The sequence below is a fragment of the Convolutriloba macropyga genome, chromosome 11 (assembly GCF_964194025.1).
Source record: "Convolutriloba macropyga chromosome 11, txConMacr16.3, whole genome shotgun sequence".
Lineage (NCBI taxonomy): Eukaryota > Metazoa > Xenacoelomorpha > Acoela > Convolutidae > Convolutriloba > Convolutriloba macropyga.
The window spans coordinates 10,447,233-10,464,428 of record NC_134478.1 but is presented as its reverse complement, the minus strand read 5'-3'; the positions used below and the strand labels follow the sequence as shown (position 1 = coordinate 10,464,428).

The following is a 17,196-nucleotide window of genomic DNA, read 5'->3' as shown; positions in this document are numbered from 1 at the left end:
ATATATAATATATATATAATATTATATATATATATATATATATATATATATATTTATATATATATATATATATATATATATATATATTTATATATCTATATATAAATACATATATATATATATATATATATATATATAAATTTATTTTTATTTTTATTGTTTTTTAGAGTAAAATAACAAGAAGTATTAAATTTTTGAAAATATTAGTAAAATAAGCTTAATTTAATAAATGTAAAAAATTGCAAATTTATGCATGGATGGAGTTATTTCACATATTATTATTGTTTTTTTTAGAGTAAAATAACAAGAAATATTACGTTAAAGAAATTATTAGTAAAAGTAAGCTTAATTTAATAAATGAAAAAATTTGCAAATTTAAGCATGGATGAGTTGGCTCCTTTATGCGGAGGCACCCATGTACACACTACAGATGATACATTGTAAAAAAGAGCAATTTTTTTCAATTAATTAATGATAAAACCCAAAATTGCTCTGAAACAACTAAATTCTCGTACATTGAAGTTCTGCATGATCTAGTTACCTGATTTCAAATGCAAAGTCTGAAGAAATGGTTCTCAATTTTCAATTTGAATCATTTTAGGCTTCTGTAATTCATAAACAAAGCATACTAACTTCATTTGAAATCTCCTAATGAAGATATAGCCCTGAAGTATGATATAGCCTCGCTCGCTCAACCTCCCCCCCACCCCCCCCCCCCGTGCGCATTGCGTTCAAGCGTAGTACCCCCAACAGTATTGGGTTGTATTACAGGGTAAAATTGTTGGGTTGATAAGATGTATTTTTTAGGGTGTGCCAGTGAAGAACATGACTAGTTCCTTCTCAGACGGAGTAGCCTTCTGTGCAATAGTCCACTACTACTTCCCAGATGCCTTCAACTTCGAAGATTGTCTCAAAATGCCCAGGAAGGAACGCATCGCATTCGCCTTCCAAAAAGCAGAGTTAGTGTCCATTTTTTTTATTGATTCCCGCGGCAGACCCACAACAAATCAGAGAGATGCTAATATTTACAGAAGTTTTAAAAACCGAAAATTGACTATAGTTAGTCTAATGAAGTTGCAGCGCAAGCGAACGTTTGAAAAACTCCGGATATGCAAATGAACATCGAACTAGTGATGTCTGAATGTTTTTTTTTTAAATTTGAACTTTGACATTTGAAACGTTCGATAGCGTTGCAACTTTATGGGACTGACTATAAGCGTACGTGATTTCATGTCATCACATATCACTGACTTGATTCACGATCTATCATCATGAGATGATATGATAATAATATGATGATATGATATAAGATTTATTGGCCAATATAGTTTGCATTGTTATAATAACGGAAACAAAAGTCAGGTATGTTTGTAACTTAACAAAAAGTGTAAAAATTGCTTCAGAGACCTCGGCCATGTTCCCCAGCTGATAGACCCTGAAGACCTCATCCTGATGGGAAAGAAGCCAGACTACAAAGTGATGTTCACTTACATGTCCGAAATGTATCGCAACCTCAAAAAAAGGGAACAAATGATACCCGAAGAAAAATAATTCACTAGTAAATTTGAGGGGTCGCTCATTATAGTCCCCCCCCCCCAAATTGTTGCCCCAATTATGGTATACATACCCATTATGGTATGTTGCGGAGCTATGAGTTATGTGAACACTAATCGGGTGGGGGGGGGGGGGTGGGGGCTATAATGGAAAGACCCGAATTCAGTGCTGAATCAGTGAAATTACAGAATGCTTTAACATTGAGTGAAAAATGTACTCTACTGACTGAAAAATGTACATTGGTTAATCGTCATTGAATATTGAGATAATAATTACTAGTTAATACCTCTCCTAAAATTTTGACCCATTTTGAGCTATTTTACCTGTGGATTTCAATTACGAAACTGTGAACTTCACGTACATTCTGTCGGGTTTTCTGAACGGTACTTTCTGCGGAAACTTAACTATTAATTTTTGATTTATGTTCAAAACTGAATTTCCAAGAAACGTAGTCAGTCATTTTCTTTACTTCATTGATTCAGCGCTTATCGGAAATAAAACTACATGATCTAAATCAACTATATGCATTTTTCAAGGTTTTCGGTATAGTCTGTCCCATACAGTTCAAATAACCGGACGCTACTAAAATCAATAAAAATAGAAGGATAAAATTCGAATTTAAAACAATCTAAGAGGAAAAAGGCGAGCTAAAGCGTTGGCATTCAAATGACCAAATTGATGCCCAATTGCTTTTTTGTTTTGTCGTTTTTCGAGCGTTCGAGTCCGTCAACTTTATGGGACAGTCTATATGACCAGATTGTTCCAACATACTGCAAAAAATCTTGTTTTCGATTGGAGTATGTTAAGTTTGTTTTTATTGAGCATAATCGTTGTTTTCAGAAACTTCGCCTTCGAATCCAACTCAACTGTCGATGTAATTATAACCCATGATTAAATAATAAAGAAGAATTTAGCCTGTTAAATGACGATCGATTTAATGAGACTTTGTAGTGTTATTGAAACAATCTGATTGGTTGAAAAAAACTTAACAAAATTTTTCAAAATTTGCAATAATTAACTCTTTTTGGATACAAACTGATTTCATCTGTTCAGATTAATTTAAAATTTGTATTTGATGTGCTTGGTTTATTTGCAAAATATTTGTAGTGGTTAAACCGACCAGTTTGTCAGTTTCATCTGATCAAAAGATCGGAGAGATCTGAAGATCGGGGAGATTTGGGACATAACGAGTTTTACCCTAAGCGAATTTTGCTTCCTTGTGGGGGTCGTGGACGACGCATACGAAATTTTGAAATCTACCTGCTATCTTTCGTAAGTAGAATTCACGTTAAATCTACTTACTATTTTAGCTAGACAATTCAACAAGCTTTGTAAGTCCTTTTAAAAAATTGCATAATTACAAAGAGCGTAGAATATAAATCTTCTTGCGTTGAAAAATTTAAATCTAATGACAAATTTGTACTTTCAATTTTTCTTCGTCGTGAAATCTACTTACGTTTTCTCGCGTGTATATTTTCAAAAACCGGCAACTAAATTTCAAGTAAGCGCCCTTCGCAAGGGTTAAATAAGAACGTATAAAGATTGGTTGTGAGATTCATTTACGAATGAATGCAAATTTGCACCATAAATTTAGGGTAAAACGACTCGTAATGGAGATCGGAACCAGCTAAGTTATACTCTCTCATTTATGATGACTTTGAGAGCTATGAAATCGCTCGCAAGACTAAGTTTTTTTTTGTCGAAACAGAACCTGGGGAAATATAGAACGTAACTGACGTCAAACCTCGTAAAATGTTTAAACTAACAATTTTCATATTAGACTAGCTTTTAACAATTATAACAATTATTTGGATACTGCTGTCCATTTGTAGGCAGTTCTGTGCGCGGTCGATTTTTCTTCTGCCATTTTTTGATTTTGTGCCTTCAAAAAGGAGAAAAACGAAAAATTGGAGACCAAGGGCGTTAAATCTCTGTATTAAATCCCATTTTAAAACAAACTGTGTAGGATTGCTAACTTTCTTCGATTGCATGTTCACAATTTATAGTGGGTAAAAATAATAGAATGAAGTGAAATCTAGATTTCGATAAGACTAGATGAAAAAGTAAGATCTTTCTTACAAGACCGCGGTTAAATTTCTTACAAGCCAAAAATGACTCATATAAAAGACATTATAAATTTTGCATCGAAAAAATTTTTAATCACTTTTTAGATTTTGCAACCTCTTCGGAAACTAATTGCGCCTGTTATGACTGAGACTAAATCATAAGACTATAGAATTATATGTAAGAAATTATAAAAAATTCTGTAAATAGCAAACAAATCTTATTAGAGGTTATCATAAATTATTTAAAACATTGTTTTATTCGTACTATGTAATGATTAGAGAACGAACGCATGGCATAATAAGAAAAATGACAGTATTTGTATACATTAGGTTAATTCTCTAATTCTCTGGTTAAAAACTTGAAAACACATATGGCTTTTAACGTACCACAAGCGTATTTTTAACCAGCGTTTTTGTTGAAAAAAACTTAAAATGTCACTGTTTCCTGCTATGCATTTTAATAATTGGCCACAAAGTTCTCAAGATCAAAATTTATTAAGATACTTCGACTACAGCTATGGGTAAAAATTTTGTGAAATAAACAATTTACATTCGAAAAAAGTGTAACAATATTTTTTATACAATTGTCTCTTTCAAAAGAGGAACACATAGAGGAAATTTATATCAAATCAGATCAACAATAGTCACAAATTATTTTATCAAGCATTAACAAACTTTTTAATGGGAAAAAATAAATGTTGGCGTGCTTTTTTAATCTTATTTTCTACCTGTATCTAACATTCGTTGATATAAATCAACTATAAGTGTTTATGGAATCATTATAAATAAAATCAGATAGAGAATACTGATTTGGACACCATTATATCATACAAGGAGGATCGGTTATATGCGTTTGCACATAAAGTTCCGACCCCACTCATCTATATTTTAACTTAATTGTCTACCATATGGGAAAGAGATTTAAAACTAGCGTTTTGTTCAAAAAACTACTAAATGAATAAGACAATCTAGCTTAGAGGGCCGATTAAACCGTTCAATAATATGATTACCAGAAAAGACAGCGAAAAAATTAAATAATTACAAGAATTAAATACGATCAAACCTCGTTGTCCATTTTTTATAACCAATTCGAAATGGCATCAGATAGAATTTATAATAAAGAAGATAAGTTTGTACTACATTAGAAGAAAATTATGGGAATTTTCTTCAATGCGGCGTTCTAACCAGTAGACAAGATATGAGCAAGAGAGCAAAATTTAATAAAACTTTACTTTCTCTTTTTTGAAAAGAATAAATGAGAAACAGATTAGAAATAATATGCATCAACTGAAATTAATCAGAGATTCACTTATTCCTCCATAGAGAGCGAGTGATATCTTTCATTATCCAGGATATGTCATACGACTACAAAAAGAACAAAAACATGTAAAGAGAACAAGATTCAAAAATTGCACAGAAACCGCGTCCCAGTCAATAAACATTAATCTGTTGACTAAAGATATAAGCAATTGTTGATTGCGTTTATTTCATTTGGCCAAACTACCGCCCATTATTATGATACTGTGAAACCAAAACATAAAGTTAAAAAAAGGACGAACATGAAAAAATCCCTAAGATTTTATGAAAACTCGTTGCACCAAGAACAAAGACCATTTGAGGAGAACAAAACCGTTTTAAAGAGAAAATTTTCGTTCATTAGATAAGGGATGGGACTTGTCTACAGAGATAATCAGGTACAATTTAACAGAAACAATATTGGCAAAGCTCAGAAATTCATTGTCTTTTTTTAAACAAATCGTATCCAAATTAATGGCCAAATTAAATTTTCGACTAAGAGAGTTGACAGCTTATTTTGCAAACTCTTCGAGGGCTAATTGCGCTTGTGATTAGCGAGACTAAATTATAAGACTGTAAAATAACATTAAATACCTGAAGAAAACAAAAAAAAACACATATAACTTTACAAAACCACAGTGTTGAAACCATTAATTATATAAAAAATAAAAACCGCTAAGTTACAAAAATGATACACAAATGTAAAATAATAAAAAAATCAGAACAAAAAATGATAGGCTGAAGAATGCTTTTACTTTTATCGAAATAATTAAGTTGAAAGTCAAAAAAATCATTGGCTATATATTGATATCAGTTATTAATTTCGTTTACATATCTATAGTAGGCCCCTGAGACCATATATTACGCAATATTTGACATACGACAACCAAAATTACCAACAAACAAAGGCCAAAAAACTTAACCAAATTCTGCAACAGCACGGTGTCGCAGTCCATAAAACCATAAGCCATGAAGACAATAAATACAATCAGTTAAAAACTTCTCAGTTAGATTTTTAAGAAGTTTAGATTGTGACAATAAACAGAGGAACAAAATGAACAGCAGAATTGCGCAATTTTGCAGAAAAATCACAAATTTTTGTATGAAAACTCGTAGTACCAAAACCAAGGAGCTCTTTAAAAAAAATCAACCACAAATATTTTTTTTCTATCTTATATGAAAGAAAAATTGACGTGTGTTATCTCAGAATTAAAATTAAATTTGAGAAGTTCAAAAAGTCACTGAAATTTTCTTCAATGTCACAAATATATTCAATGTTATAAGAGACATTAGATAACAACTGAATGAATGAGTTGTAAAGGTTCACCTACACTTCTTGAAGAAGATTTTTGGAACTTTGGTTGGTTGGATTTAGTGGATTTAGTAATCAGCAAAAAGAATGACAATCAAAGAAAGAACGCAAGAATTCAGTTGAGGTATACTACAACTCTTCTTAAAAGCCATAAAAACCATTAGGTTCTCTGAAAATAAAACTATATCAGAATTTGGCCTCACTTTTACGTAATTGGGAGCTGCCATAAATGGATCTCCGCCGTAAATTAAAAATTTGGTCAGTAGCCAACATTGAAAAAACAAAAAAAAAATAAAATTTTTTCGAAAAAAAGGCAGCTCCAGAACAGAAACTAAAAAATTTCTGATTGTAAGAATCCATGATGATATCAAACCTATTCCTAATTTTGGCGTGCGTCCAGCAAATCACCAATAAATTTCAAATGCTTGCAAATTAGACCAATTGTTAAACCAATTGTTTGAAAAATCAAAAAAGCAATGATGCTTTTTGTATAATTATCTAGTTAAATTTACCAAAAAAGGCAAACTTTTAAATGCAGAAGACTTTTATAGGGCGCCAGATTTCAACTAGATCTCTTTTAGAGTTTACAGGAGTTTACGGAGATTGTGTTAGTAGTTTCCAGGTCTCCAATTTTGGCCAATTTAAACCAAGTGGACCAAAAAAGCGTAATTTGTGCAATTTTTGATGAAAAATGTCTGAATTTCGAAATTGTTACCAAAATTTAAGCCAAAAAAATCTCCAATCAGACAATTCAGCAACACTCTGCTATCTCTAACGGTAACAATAGCATTCTACCGTTAAATATTTTAACTTATTTCAAATTAGATTAGCAAAATTGAGCCAAATATTAGCAAAAATTTCGGGAAGAGTGAATAAAAACTGTCAAATATTCACAAAACTTTAAACCTTGATAATTCCCTGTAAAAAATGAAATGCGAAAAAAAATTTAATTTAAGATGCTAGGATGTGCGTGCTTTTTAATGATACCACTCATATTTCTCTACGATGAATATATCTATCGGCCGAAGATGTCTGAACAAAAAAAACCATTTGAGTATATAGTTCCTCCCACCCCACTGATGTGGGAGTCGGAACAATAATTCCTGCCTATTAAAAAAATGCATTTAGATATCAATAAGTTTCATTGGTTCGGATTTTTCATTTTTAAGTTTGCTCGAAAATCTGGAAATAGAATGTTGCTAAAATTTTGCGTCAATTCTATAAAATTGAAGAGAATCTATTTTCATTTACAAATTCAAGGTTCAGGTAAACAGTACCTCAGCGAGTTGAAACAAATACGAATTTATTTCATTAATTGGAGTTCATTCTCGCGTATTTTTATTAAACATGTTTGGTTTCTGGGCAGCAAGTCATACATCATTATGGAGTTTTCGATGTGATATAATCTTAGGATTACAAAGTTCTGGTCATGAGGTAACAGTCACTTAACACATTTTGTTCTCAAGAATTAGTTGCAGTAGGAGAGCAACTGTTTATTTGCAAAAAAATCGGACAAAAAGTTGTTATCCTCTCAGTTCTAGAACTTCATTCTAGAACTAAAAATAAAGGCAGTTACCTACAATTTATTAAAATTATTCTCTAAGCTCTGTCTCTATCGAACATGACCGTTTAGAGTATCCTTCTCTGCAGCTCGACTTTCAACTCAAGTAAGGAACTCTAATATCTTGAGCAAAACTTTCAAGATTGAAGCATCCTGCAAGAATTTAGCATTGAATACAAATATCTTTAGGGAGTATCTTTATTACCTCTATATGAGGCCCGGTGATAAAAAAAAGAACAAATTTGTATCTGTTATTTTATCTGCTATTGGAAAAAAAACGAAACAGCTGCTGTTAGAAAAATATGAAATAGTGACTCCATGGACAGCCGTAAACTTAATTTGTAAAAATAAGCCAAAAATCCATTAAGCCATTGAAAATTAAAAGACTATGAATTAACATTAATTACATGAAAAAATATCCAAAAAATTTGCAGAGAGCTTTACGAAACCACAGTGTTGAAGCCATTAAATATATAAAATAATAACCGAAAAATTAAATTTTCACTTGCGTCTCCTTTGAACATCAAAAAGTTTTTTGTAAACCTACTATCTCAAAATGACAACGAAAAGAACCACAAAAATTGAAAAGCATCTAAAACTCACTAAATTCTTCTGAAACAAATCGTCGGATCCCTAAAGACATCAGTCAAAAGTGTTTTTGTTCAACGCAAAATAATTGATATCTCTCAATACTGACACCAAATTACAAAAATGATACACAGTTGTAAATTACTAAGAAAAGACAAAAATGGAACAAAAAGGGATAAGTTGAAGAAGGCTTTTAGTTTTTTTGAAAAAATTAATTTGAAAGTAAAAAATATATCATTAGCTATATATAGATATCAGTTATTAATTTCATTTACGTATATATAGATCGCCCCTGAGACCTTTCATTACCCAATATTTGACATACGACAACAAAAATTAACAACAAGCACAGGGCAAAAAAAGAACAAATTTTATCACCTGATTTGATGTCGAATGCTATTGGAAATAAACGAAACAGCTGCTGTTAGAAAAATATGAAATAGTGACTCCATGGACAGCCGTAAACTTAATTTGTAAAAATAAACCAAAAATCCATTAAGCCATACATGTGAGAAATATAGGTAAAAAAATTAGACGTTTTCAGGTGATTTAAGCTTTTTTGTGTTTTTTTGTGGTTATTAGTGATTTTTTTGTGATTTTTAATGTTTTTTTGAGTTATGTTTACAATTAATTTTAGGACTGTCCTGTGGTCACTAAACCCATGTAATCTGAAAGAGTTTTAAAATGTAACTATTGCCAATTTCTACCGGCAAATTGGAGCCTAACTGATCACGCGTCTTTAAATTCACCACAGTGTACATACTGTATCCTGTGCGTTTGGTCTGGGTCATAAAAGAGGACAACCAAAAACCTAGACCTCGGTTATATTTTGTTCTTGTGTTGAGAATTACATAACTTAAAGTAGGTAAATTTTTTGACCAAAAGAAATTTTAGTAGACAGCAAAATGAAAGTGCATATCATATCTACATTGTTTTTATGTTTGCAAGCAAGAATTAAAGGTTTTCCCGGAACGAGTTTGAAGTCTTGACCAGTGAAATAGACGTCTTGGGTTGGCTAATCAGTCTTGACCACGTCTTAATTCAAGTCTTAAGACGTGCCAAGTCTACAAAGTAACATGATCCGAACTCTGATACAGTACTAATCCAAGACTTGCAATAACAATTTTTCAGTGCTGATTAAGACAAGACGTTCACTCCGTGTGTATGAATCAGACAAGTGGCGTCAAAGCGAAGTGCGATTTTAAAAAAAAGAGTTGCCCAAAAATTTCGGATATAACATAATTGTAAATGGTCCCTTACGGACCGGGGCTTTTAACATTTGGCTTGCTTTTACGTCACCTTACTTTCACTTCGGCTTATTCAACATTCACCAATCAGATAACAATGATATAATTATTCAGGTCAAAACTCTTATTGGTTAATCATTTCAGTCTATAATGATTAAATCTGTTGCTGTCACCAATTGTTGTTTGCGATTCAAATTTTTGGTCTGCTATGATCTCTAAGAAATTGATAGTTATAACCGCCCAATTTTTTACAGCAGTATCCGGGACTGATTTCGCCTTCCCATTGACAGAAGTTGCCAAAAACTCTTGTGCGTGAATTCTCTCGAAAAATCTTTGAGGGTATCAGGCAAAGGGGTTTAAAAAACAGCAAAGATCGGGAAAAAACTACTCAAATTTCCTGAATCTTCTTTAACAAAAAGATCTCATTTATCTCATGCACAATGAAAAACAGGCAAAATATCTAGAATAAGTAATACTAGCCACACAATTCACCAATGCTTTTAAATTTGAAAAAAAAACATAACCGACTAACGTCGGGCCAATTGCTCTCAAACGATCGGCGAGCGGTTGGCTTCGGCTGGCTTCCCGAGCTGTCCACGGTTTAGTTAGGCTAGATTTAGCTTGATTCGAGTCTGCAACTTTCTAGCCTTGTTAGTAAATAAATCAAATAAAAAACTGATATTTTAAAAATTTGCAAAGATTTCTTCCAAATTTCGCGGTGAAAATGTTAAAAAAATATTTTTTGTCTCTGGAGTTTATGTCAAGTAGCCCATCTGCAAGACCTGAAAAGCACGGTTGACCAGTAATGATCGTTGAATTCAGAAAAGGACAAAAATTCAAAAATTTGGAAAACAATGGAAAATTTTATTTATATCTTGCTGAAATTAAAGATATTAAAATCTTCAAAATCAAGAGAACATCCAGTATCCCTAGTTCAATCTTTAAATAGCTTCACTGGCTCATAAAGATCCATAAACTTGTAACATGATAATAACTTTCCAGAAATTTGAACAAAAAATTATCAAAAAATGCTAAAACTGGAGTCATTAAAACACTGGTAACCATTCAATTATGCTAAAGCTGATCATAAAACCTTGAAGGAAGTCCCTAGGACCCTGGTGCCGGAAAAAATAAAAAAAATATTCGAAATCATTTTAAAAAAAATTGGAAAAAATTGCAAACATTTAAAAAAAATGGCTGATATTAATATCTTGAAAAACTTTCTATTACCTCTAGAAATTATGCAATAACCTATAAGCAAAACCTAAATGAGGTTTTGTGGCTCTTGAGGCTGGAAAAACCTAAAAACGACAAAAATTTTTTTAAAAATTTGAAAAAAATTGCAAGTTGCATAAAAAAGTGCAAAAAAATGTGATAATTAAAGTTGAAAACTAATCAAAGGCCAAAAAAGTTTTTCCAATAATTTATTATCAAACCCTTTACGGAGATTTTTTGTTATACTTAAAAACCTGAATACTGACAACAAATTACAAACAATTTGAAAAAAAATGTTTTGTAAAAAAATGCTAAAATCGTAGTGTTGAAATATTGAACATTCCAATACCTTTAGAAACTGTACAGTAAACTATTGTCAAACCCTTGAGGAGGTATCTCGGCTCTTGGGGCTGAAAAAACCTCAAAACCGACAAATTTTTTCACAAAACCTGAAAAAAAGCAAGTTTTATAAAAAAAATCAATAATTTTTGTCATATTAAAAGATTGAAAGCTATTCCATGGAAAATGAAATTTTTTCAATATTTTTTAAATAAAACCCCTAAGCACTTTTTTTGGCCCCTGCGTCTGGAAAGACGTGAATAATGAAAAAAAAACAAAAAAAATTGAAAAAATTTGCTCATTTTTCAAAAATTATTAAAATTCGTGTTGTTAAAACGTTGAAACCATTCCTCTATCACTGAAAACTATGCACTAACCTAATATAAAACCCTAGAGAGGTTCCTTGACACCTAGGGTCAAAAGAACTCAAAAATTGACAAAAATTATCAAAAAGCATGAAAAAAAGTTAAAATTAATTTATAATTGCGTGTTTTTAGCGATCGGTTGCTCGAACGTTGCCACGGGGGGGGGATGCACGGGGGGGGGCTGATGGGGAGGGAGGGGGTTTGGGCAGCAGTGGGGTGGGGGGCAACCTCGCAGTGGGGGGGGGCGATAGTGAGGGGGGACAAAAGGGGGGGTGTCTTCAACCTCTAAGAATCACGCTTCACACAATAAGTATAAGTCTCCAAAATAATTTGAGTCTTGTTCATCTCGTTTATCTCGTTTTTGAAGCTACCTGTTTATCTCGTTTTTGAGGACCAAAAGTCAAAAGCGTCAGACGAAAATACAGTCAAGCGAAAATCGCATAAAAAAGACCAACTGGACTAATATAATAGCTACCAACTTCGTTTGAGAGCAATTAAAAACTGCTCAAAACGCTCAAAACAAAGCATAGTGGTGAAAATAGCAGAAAATTGAATTTTTGTCGGCAATATTTTTTTCAGATGGTCAAAAATGATGCCAATCGCGCTATTACGTTTAGATAATCGAGAGATACGGCTTCGACTGAAATTAATGGAGCTTAAAAACTGCTTCGAAAAAGCCGCACGTGATCAAAAATTTTAAAAGTTTTTTTTCACAAATACATTCTCTCTCAAGAAGGTGTTATGAAAAGAAAAGCACTCTCTCTTCTCTGTACTCTTCAAGTTTCTTCGGTAGTTTGACCTTATCACTTCGTTTTCACGCAATTCGATGCCTTTTTTCAAACGCAATAAAATGTAAAGACTCTAAGAGATATTTATTTCGATATATTGACAGATTGGTGAGCCAAATAGTTGTAATATTCGTGAAAACTAGATTTTTGGATAATATCTTTTAAAAACGAATTGAGTCTATTAATCTCTAAAGCATCCGCCATTGATGAGTAGTCAACTTTAGCACCAACTACATCATCTTCATTTGCTGCTGAGATATGACCGAAGCCATCATTGATGTGCTTTTGCAACCAGTTTCAGTTGCAGATTGGGTTCCTCCGGACATTGTTCCACGGGATTCGGGGGATCCCGAAATATCTGTTGCTCCGCCATCATCCCGGGCTGACCACCATAAATCAAATTTAGATAACATATTTAAAAAAACGGTTGATAATAAAGTCTTGAAAAACTTTCTATTACCTCTAGAAAATATGCAATAACCTATAAGCAAAACTTAGAGGAGTTTTTGGGGCTCTTGAGGCTGGAGAAGCCTAAAAACGACAAAAAGTTTTAAAAAGTTTGAAAAAGATTGCAAGTTGCATAAAAAAGTGCTAAAAATTGTGATAATAAAAGTTGAAAACTAATCATTGGCCAAAAAACTTTTTCCAATAATTTATTATCAAACCCTAGCGGAGATTTTTTGTTATACTGAAAACTTGAATACGGACAACAAATTACAAACAAATTGAAAAAAAATGTTTTGTAAAAAAATGCTGAAATCGTGGTGTTGAAATATTGAACAACATTCCATTACCTTTAGAAACTGTACAGTAACCTATTGTCAAACCCCTGAGGAGGTTTCTCAGCTCTTGGGGCTGAAGAAACCTAAAAACCGACAAAATTTTTCAAAAAACTGAAAAAAAGCAAAAAGAAAATCAATAAATGTTGTCATATTAAAAGATTAGAGCTATTCCATGGCAAATGAAATTTTTTCAGTATTTTGTTTAAAAAAAACCCCTAAGGACGTTATTTGCCCCTGCGTCTGGAAAGACGTGAGTAATGAAAAAAGTAAAAAAAAATGAAATTTGCTCATTTTGTCAAATAATATTAAAATTCGTGTTGTTAAAACGCTGAAACCATTCCTCTACCACTAAAGACTATGTACTAACCTAAAATAAAACCGTAGAGAGATTCCTTGACACCTAGGGTCAAAAGAACTCAAAAATTGACAAAAATTTTTCAATAAAGCTTGAAAAAAGTGAAAATTAATTTAAAATTGCGTTTTTAGCGATCGGTTGCTCGAACGTTGCCACGGGGGTGGGGGATGCACGGCTGCTGATGGGGAGGGTGGGGGTTTGGGCAGCAGTGGGGTGGGGGCAACATCGCAGTGTGGGGGCAATAGTGAGGGGGGTCAGAAGGGGGGTGTCTTCAACCTCTAAGAATCACGCTTCACACAATAAGTATGAGTCTCCAAAACAATTTGAGACTTATTCATCTCATTAATCTTGTTTTTGAGGCTACCTGTTCATCTCCTTTATGAGGACCAAAAATCAAAAGCGTCAGACGAAAAAACGGTCAAGCGAATGTCGCATAAAAAAGACCGACAGGACTAATATAATTGCTACAAACTTCGTTTGAGAGCAATTAAACAAACTGCTCAAAACGCTTAAAACAAAGCATAGTGGTGAAAAAAGCTGAAAAATGAATTTTAGTCTGCAATATTTTTTTCAGATGGTCAAAAATGATGCCAATCGCGCTATTACGTTTAGATAAATGAGAGATACGGCTTAGACTGAAAATAATGGAGTTACAAAAAATGCTACGAAAAAGCCGCACTAGATCAAAAATTTCAAAAGTTTTTTCACAAATACATTCTCTCTCAAGAAGGTGGCATGAAAAGAAAAGCACTCTCTCTTCTCTGTACTCTTCAAGTTTCTTCGGTAGTTTGACCTTATCACTTCGTTTTCACGCAATTCGATGCCTTTTTTCAAACGCAATAAAATGTAAAGACTCTAAGAGATATTTATTTCGATATATTGACAGATTGGTGAGCCAAATAGTTGTAATATTCGTGAAAACTAGATTTTTGGATAATATCTTTTAAAAACGAATTGAGTCTATTAATCTCTAAAGCATCCGCCATTGATGAGTAGTCAACCTTAGCACCAACTACATCATCTTCATTTGCTGCTGAGATATGACCGAAGCCATCATTGATGTGCTTTTGCAACCAGTTTCAGTTGCAGATTGGGTTCCTCCGGACATTGTTCCACGGGATTCGGGGGATCCCGAAATATCTGTTGCTCCGCCATCATCCCGGGCTGACCACCATAAATCAAATTTAGATAACATATTTAAAAAAACGGTTGATAATAAAGTCTTGAAAAACTTTCTATTACCTCTAGAAAATATGCAATAACCTGTAAGCAAAACTTAGAGGAGTTTTTGGGGCTCTTGAGGCTGGAGAAGCCTAAAAACGACAAAAAGTTTTAAAAAGTTTGAAAAAGATTGCAAGTTGCATTAAAAAGTGCTAAAAATTGTGATAATAAAAGTTGAAAACTAATCATTGGCCAAAAAACATTTTCCAATAATTTATTATCAAACCCTAACGGAGATTTTTTGTTATACTGAAAACCTGAATACGGACAACAAATTACAAACAAATTGAAAAAAAATGTTTTGTAAAAAAATGCTGAAATCGTGGTGTTGAAATATTGAACAACATTCCATTACCTTTAGAAACTGTACAGTAACCTATTGTCAAACCCCTGAGGAGGTTTCTCAGCTCTTGGGGCTGAAGAAACCTAAAAACCGACAAAATTTTTCAAAAAAACTGAAAAAAAGCAAAAAGAAAATCAATAATTGTTGTCATATTAAAAGATTAGAGCTATTCCATGGCAAATGAAATTTTTTCAGTATTTTGTTTAAATAAAACCCCTAAGGACGTTTTTTGCCCCTGCGTCTGGAAAGACGTGAGTAATGAAAAAAGTAAAAAAAAAAATGAAATTTGCTCATTTTGTCAAATAATATTAAAATTCGTGTTGTTAAAACGCTGAAACCATTCCTCTACCACTAAAGACTATGTACTAACCTAAAATAAAACCGTAGAGAGATTCCTTGACACCTAGGGTCAAAAGAACTCAAAAATTGACAAAAATTTTTCAATAAAGCTTGAAAAAAGTGAAAATTAATTTAAAATTGCGTTTTTAGCGATCGGTTGCTCGAACGTTGCCACGGGGGTGGGGGATGCACGGCTGCTGATGGGGAGGGTGGGGGTTTGGGCAGCAGTGGGGTGGGGGCAACATCGCAGTGTGGGGGCAATAGTGAGGGGGGTCAGAAGGGGGGTGTCTTCAACCTCTAAGAATCACGCTTCACACAATAAGTATGAGTCTCCAAAACAATTTGAGACTTTTTCATCTCATTAATCTTGTTTTTGAGGCTACCTGTTCATCTCCTTTATGAGGACCAAAAATCAAAAGCGTCAGACGAAAAAACGGTCAAGCGAATGTCGCATAAAAAAGACCGACAGGACTAATATAATTGCTACAAACTTCGTTTGAGAGCAATTAAACAAACTGCTCAAAACGCTTAAAACAAAGCATAGTGGTGAAAAGAGCTGAAAAATGAATTTTAGTCTGCAATATTTTTTTCAGATGGTCAAAAATGATGCCAATCGCGCTATTACGTTTAGATAAATGAGAGATACGGCTTAGACTGAAAATAATGGAGTTAAAAAAAATGCTACGAAAAAGCCGCACTAGATCAAAAATTTCAAAAGTTTCTTCACAAATACATTCTCTCTCAAGAAGGTGGCATGAAAAGAAAAGCACTCTCTCTTCTCTGTACTCTTCAAGTTTCTTCGGTAATTTGACCTTATCACTTCGTTTTCACGCAACTTAATGTCTTTTTTCAAACGCAATAAAATGTAAAGACTCTAAGAGATATTTATTTCGATATATTGACAGATTGGTGAGCCAAATAGTTGTAATATTCGTGAACACTAGATTTTTGGATAATATCTTTTAAAAACGAATTGAGTCTATTAATCTCTAAAGCATCCGACATTGATGAGTAGTCAACCTTAGCACCACCTACATCATCTTCATTTGCTTCTGAGATGTGACCGAAGCCATCATTGACGTGCCTTTGCAACTGGTTTCAGTTGTAGATTGGTTTCCTTCAGACATTGTTCCATATGAGTCGCGGGATCCCGAAATATCTGTTGTTCCGCCATCATCCCGGGCTGAAAGCCATAAATCAAAATTAGATACCCTATTTAAAAAAAATGGCTGATATTAAAATCTGGAAAAACTTTCTATTACTTTTAAAAATTATGCAGTAAACTATAAGCAAACCCTAGAGGAGGTTTTGCGGCTCTTGAGGCTGGAAAAACCTAAAAACAACAAAAAATTTTAAAAAATTTGAAAAAAATTGCAATTTGCATAAAAAAGTGCTAAAAATTGTGATAATAAAAGTTGAAAGCTAATCAAAGGCCAAAAAACTTTTTCCAAAAACTTATTATCAAACCCTAACGGAGATTTTTTGTTGTACTGAAAAACCTGAATACTGACAACAAATTACACACAAATTGAAAAAAGAGTAAGTTTTGTACAAAAAAATGCTGAAATCGTGGCGTTGAAATATTGAACAACATTCCATTACCTTAAGAAACTGTACAGTAACCTATTTTCAAACCCTTGAGGAGGTTTCTCGGCTCATGGGTCTGAAGAAACCTAAAAACTGACAAAAATTTCCAAAAAGCCTGAAAAAAAGCAAGTTGGAAAAAAAATCAATGCTTTTTGTCACTTTAAAAGATTGAAAGCTATTCCATGGCAAATGAACTTTTTTCAGTATTTTTTTATGAAACACCTAAGGACGTTTTTTG

The 17,196-nt window shown here is 32.9% G+C and overlaps 2 protein-coding genes across 7 annotated transcripts in view; one reads left to right on the top strand and one right to left on the bottom strand.

Moving 5' to 3' along the window:
• Positions 1-1,633, top strand: part of LOC142349824 (uncharacterized) — a 54,261-nt gene extending 52,628 nt beyond the window's left edge. For all 6 annotated transcript variants that reach the window (XM_075401617.1, XM_075401614.1, XM_075401615.1 and 3 more), the window contains 2 exons: positions 808-959; positions 1,404-1,633. In XM_075401617.1, coding sequence (XP_075257732.1) covers positions 808-959; positions 1,404-1,551 — 300 coding nt within the window. In that variant the 3' untranslated portion in view covers positions 1,552-1,633. The remainder of the gene's footprint in view (positions 1-807; positions 960-1,403) is intronic.
• LOC142349594 (glutaminyl-peptide cyclotransferase-like) overlaps positions 1-17,196 on the bottom strand; it is a 183,108-nt gene that overhangs the window by 163,910 nt on the left and 2,002 nt on the right. The gene's annotated exons all lie outside the window — the stretch shown is intronic.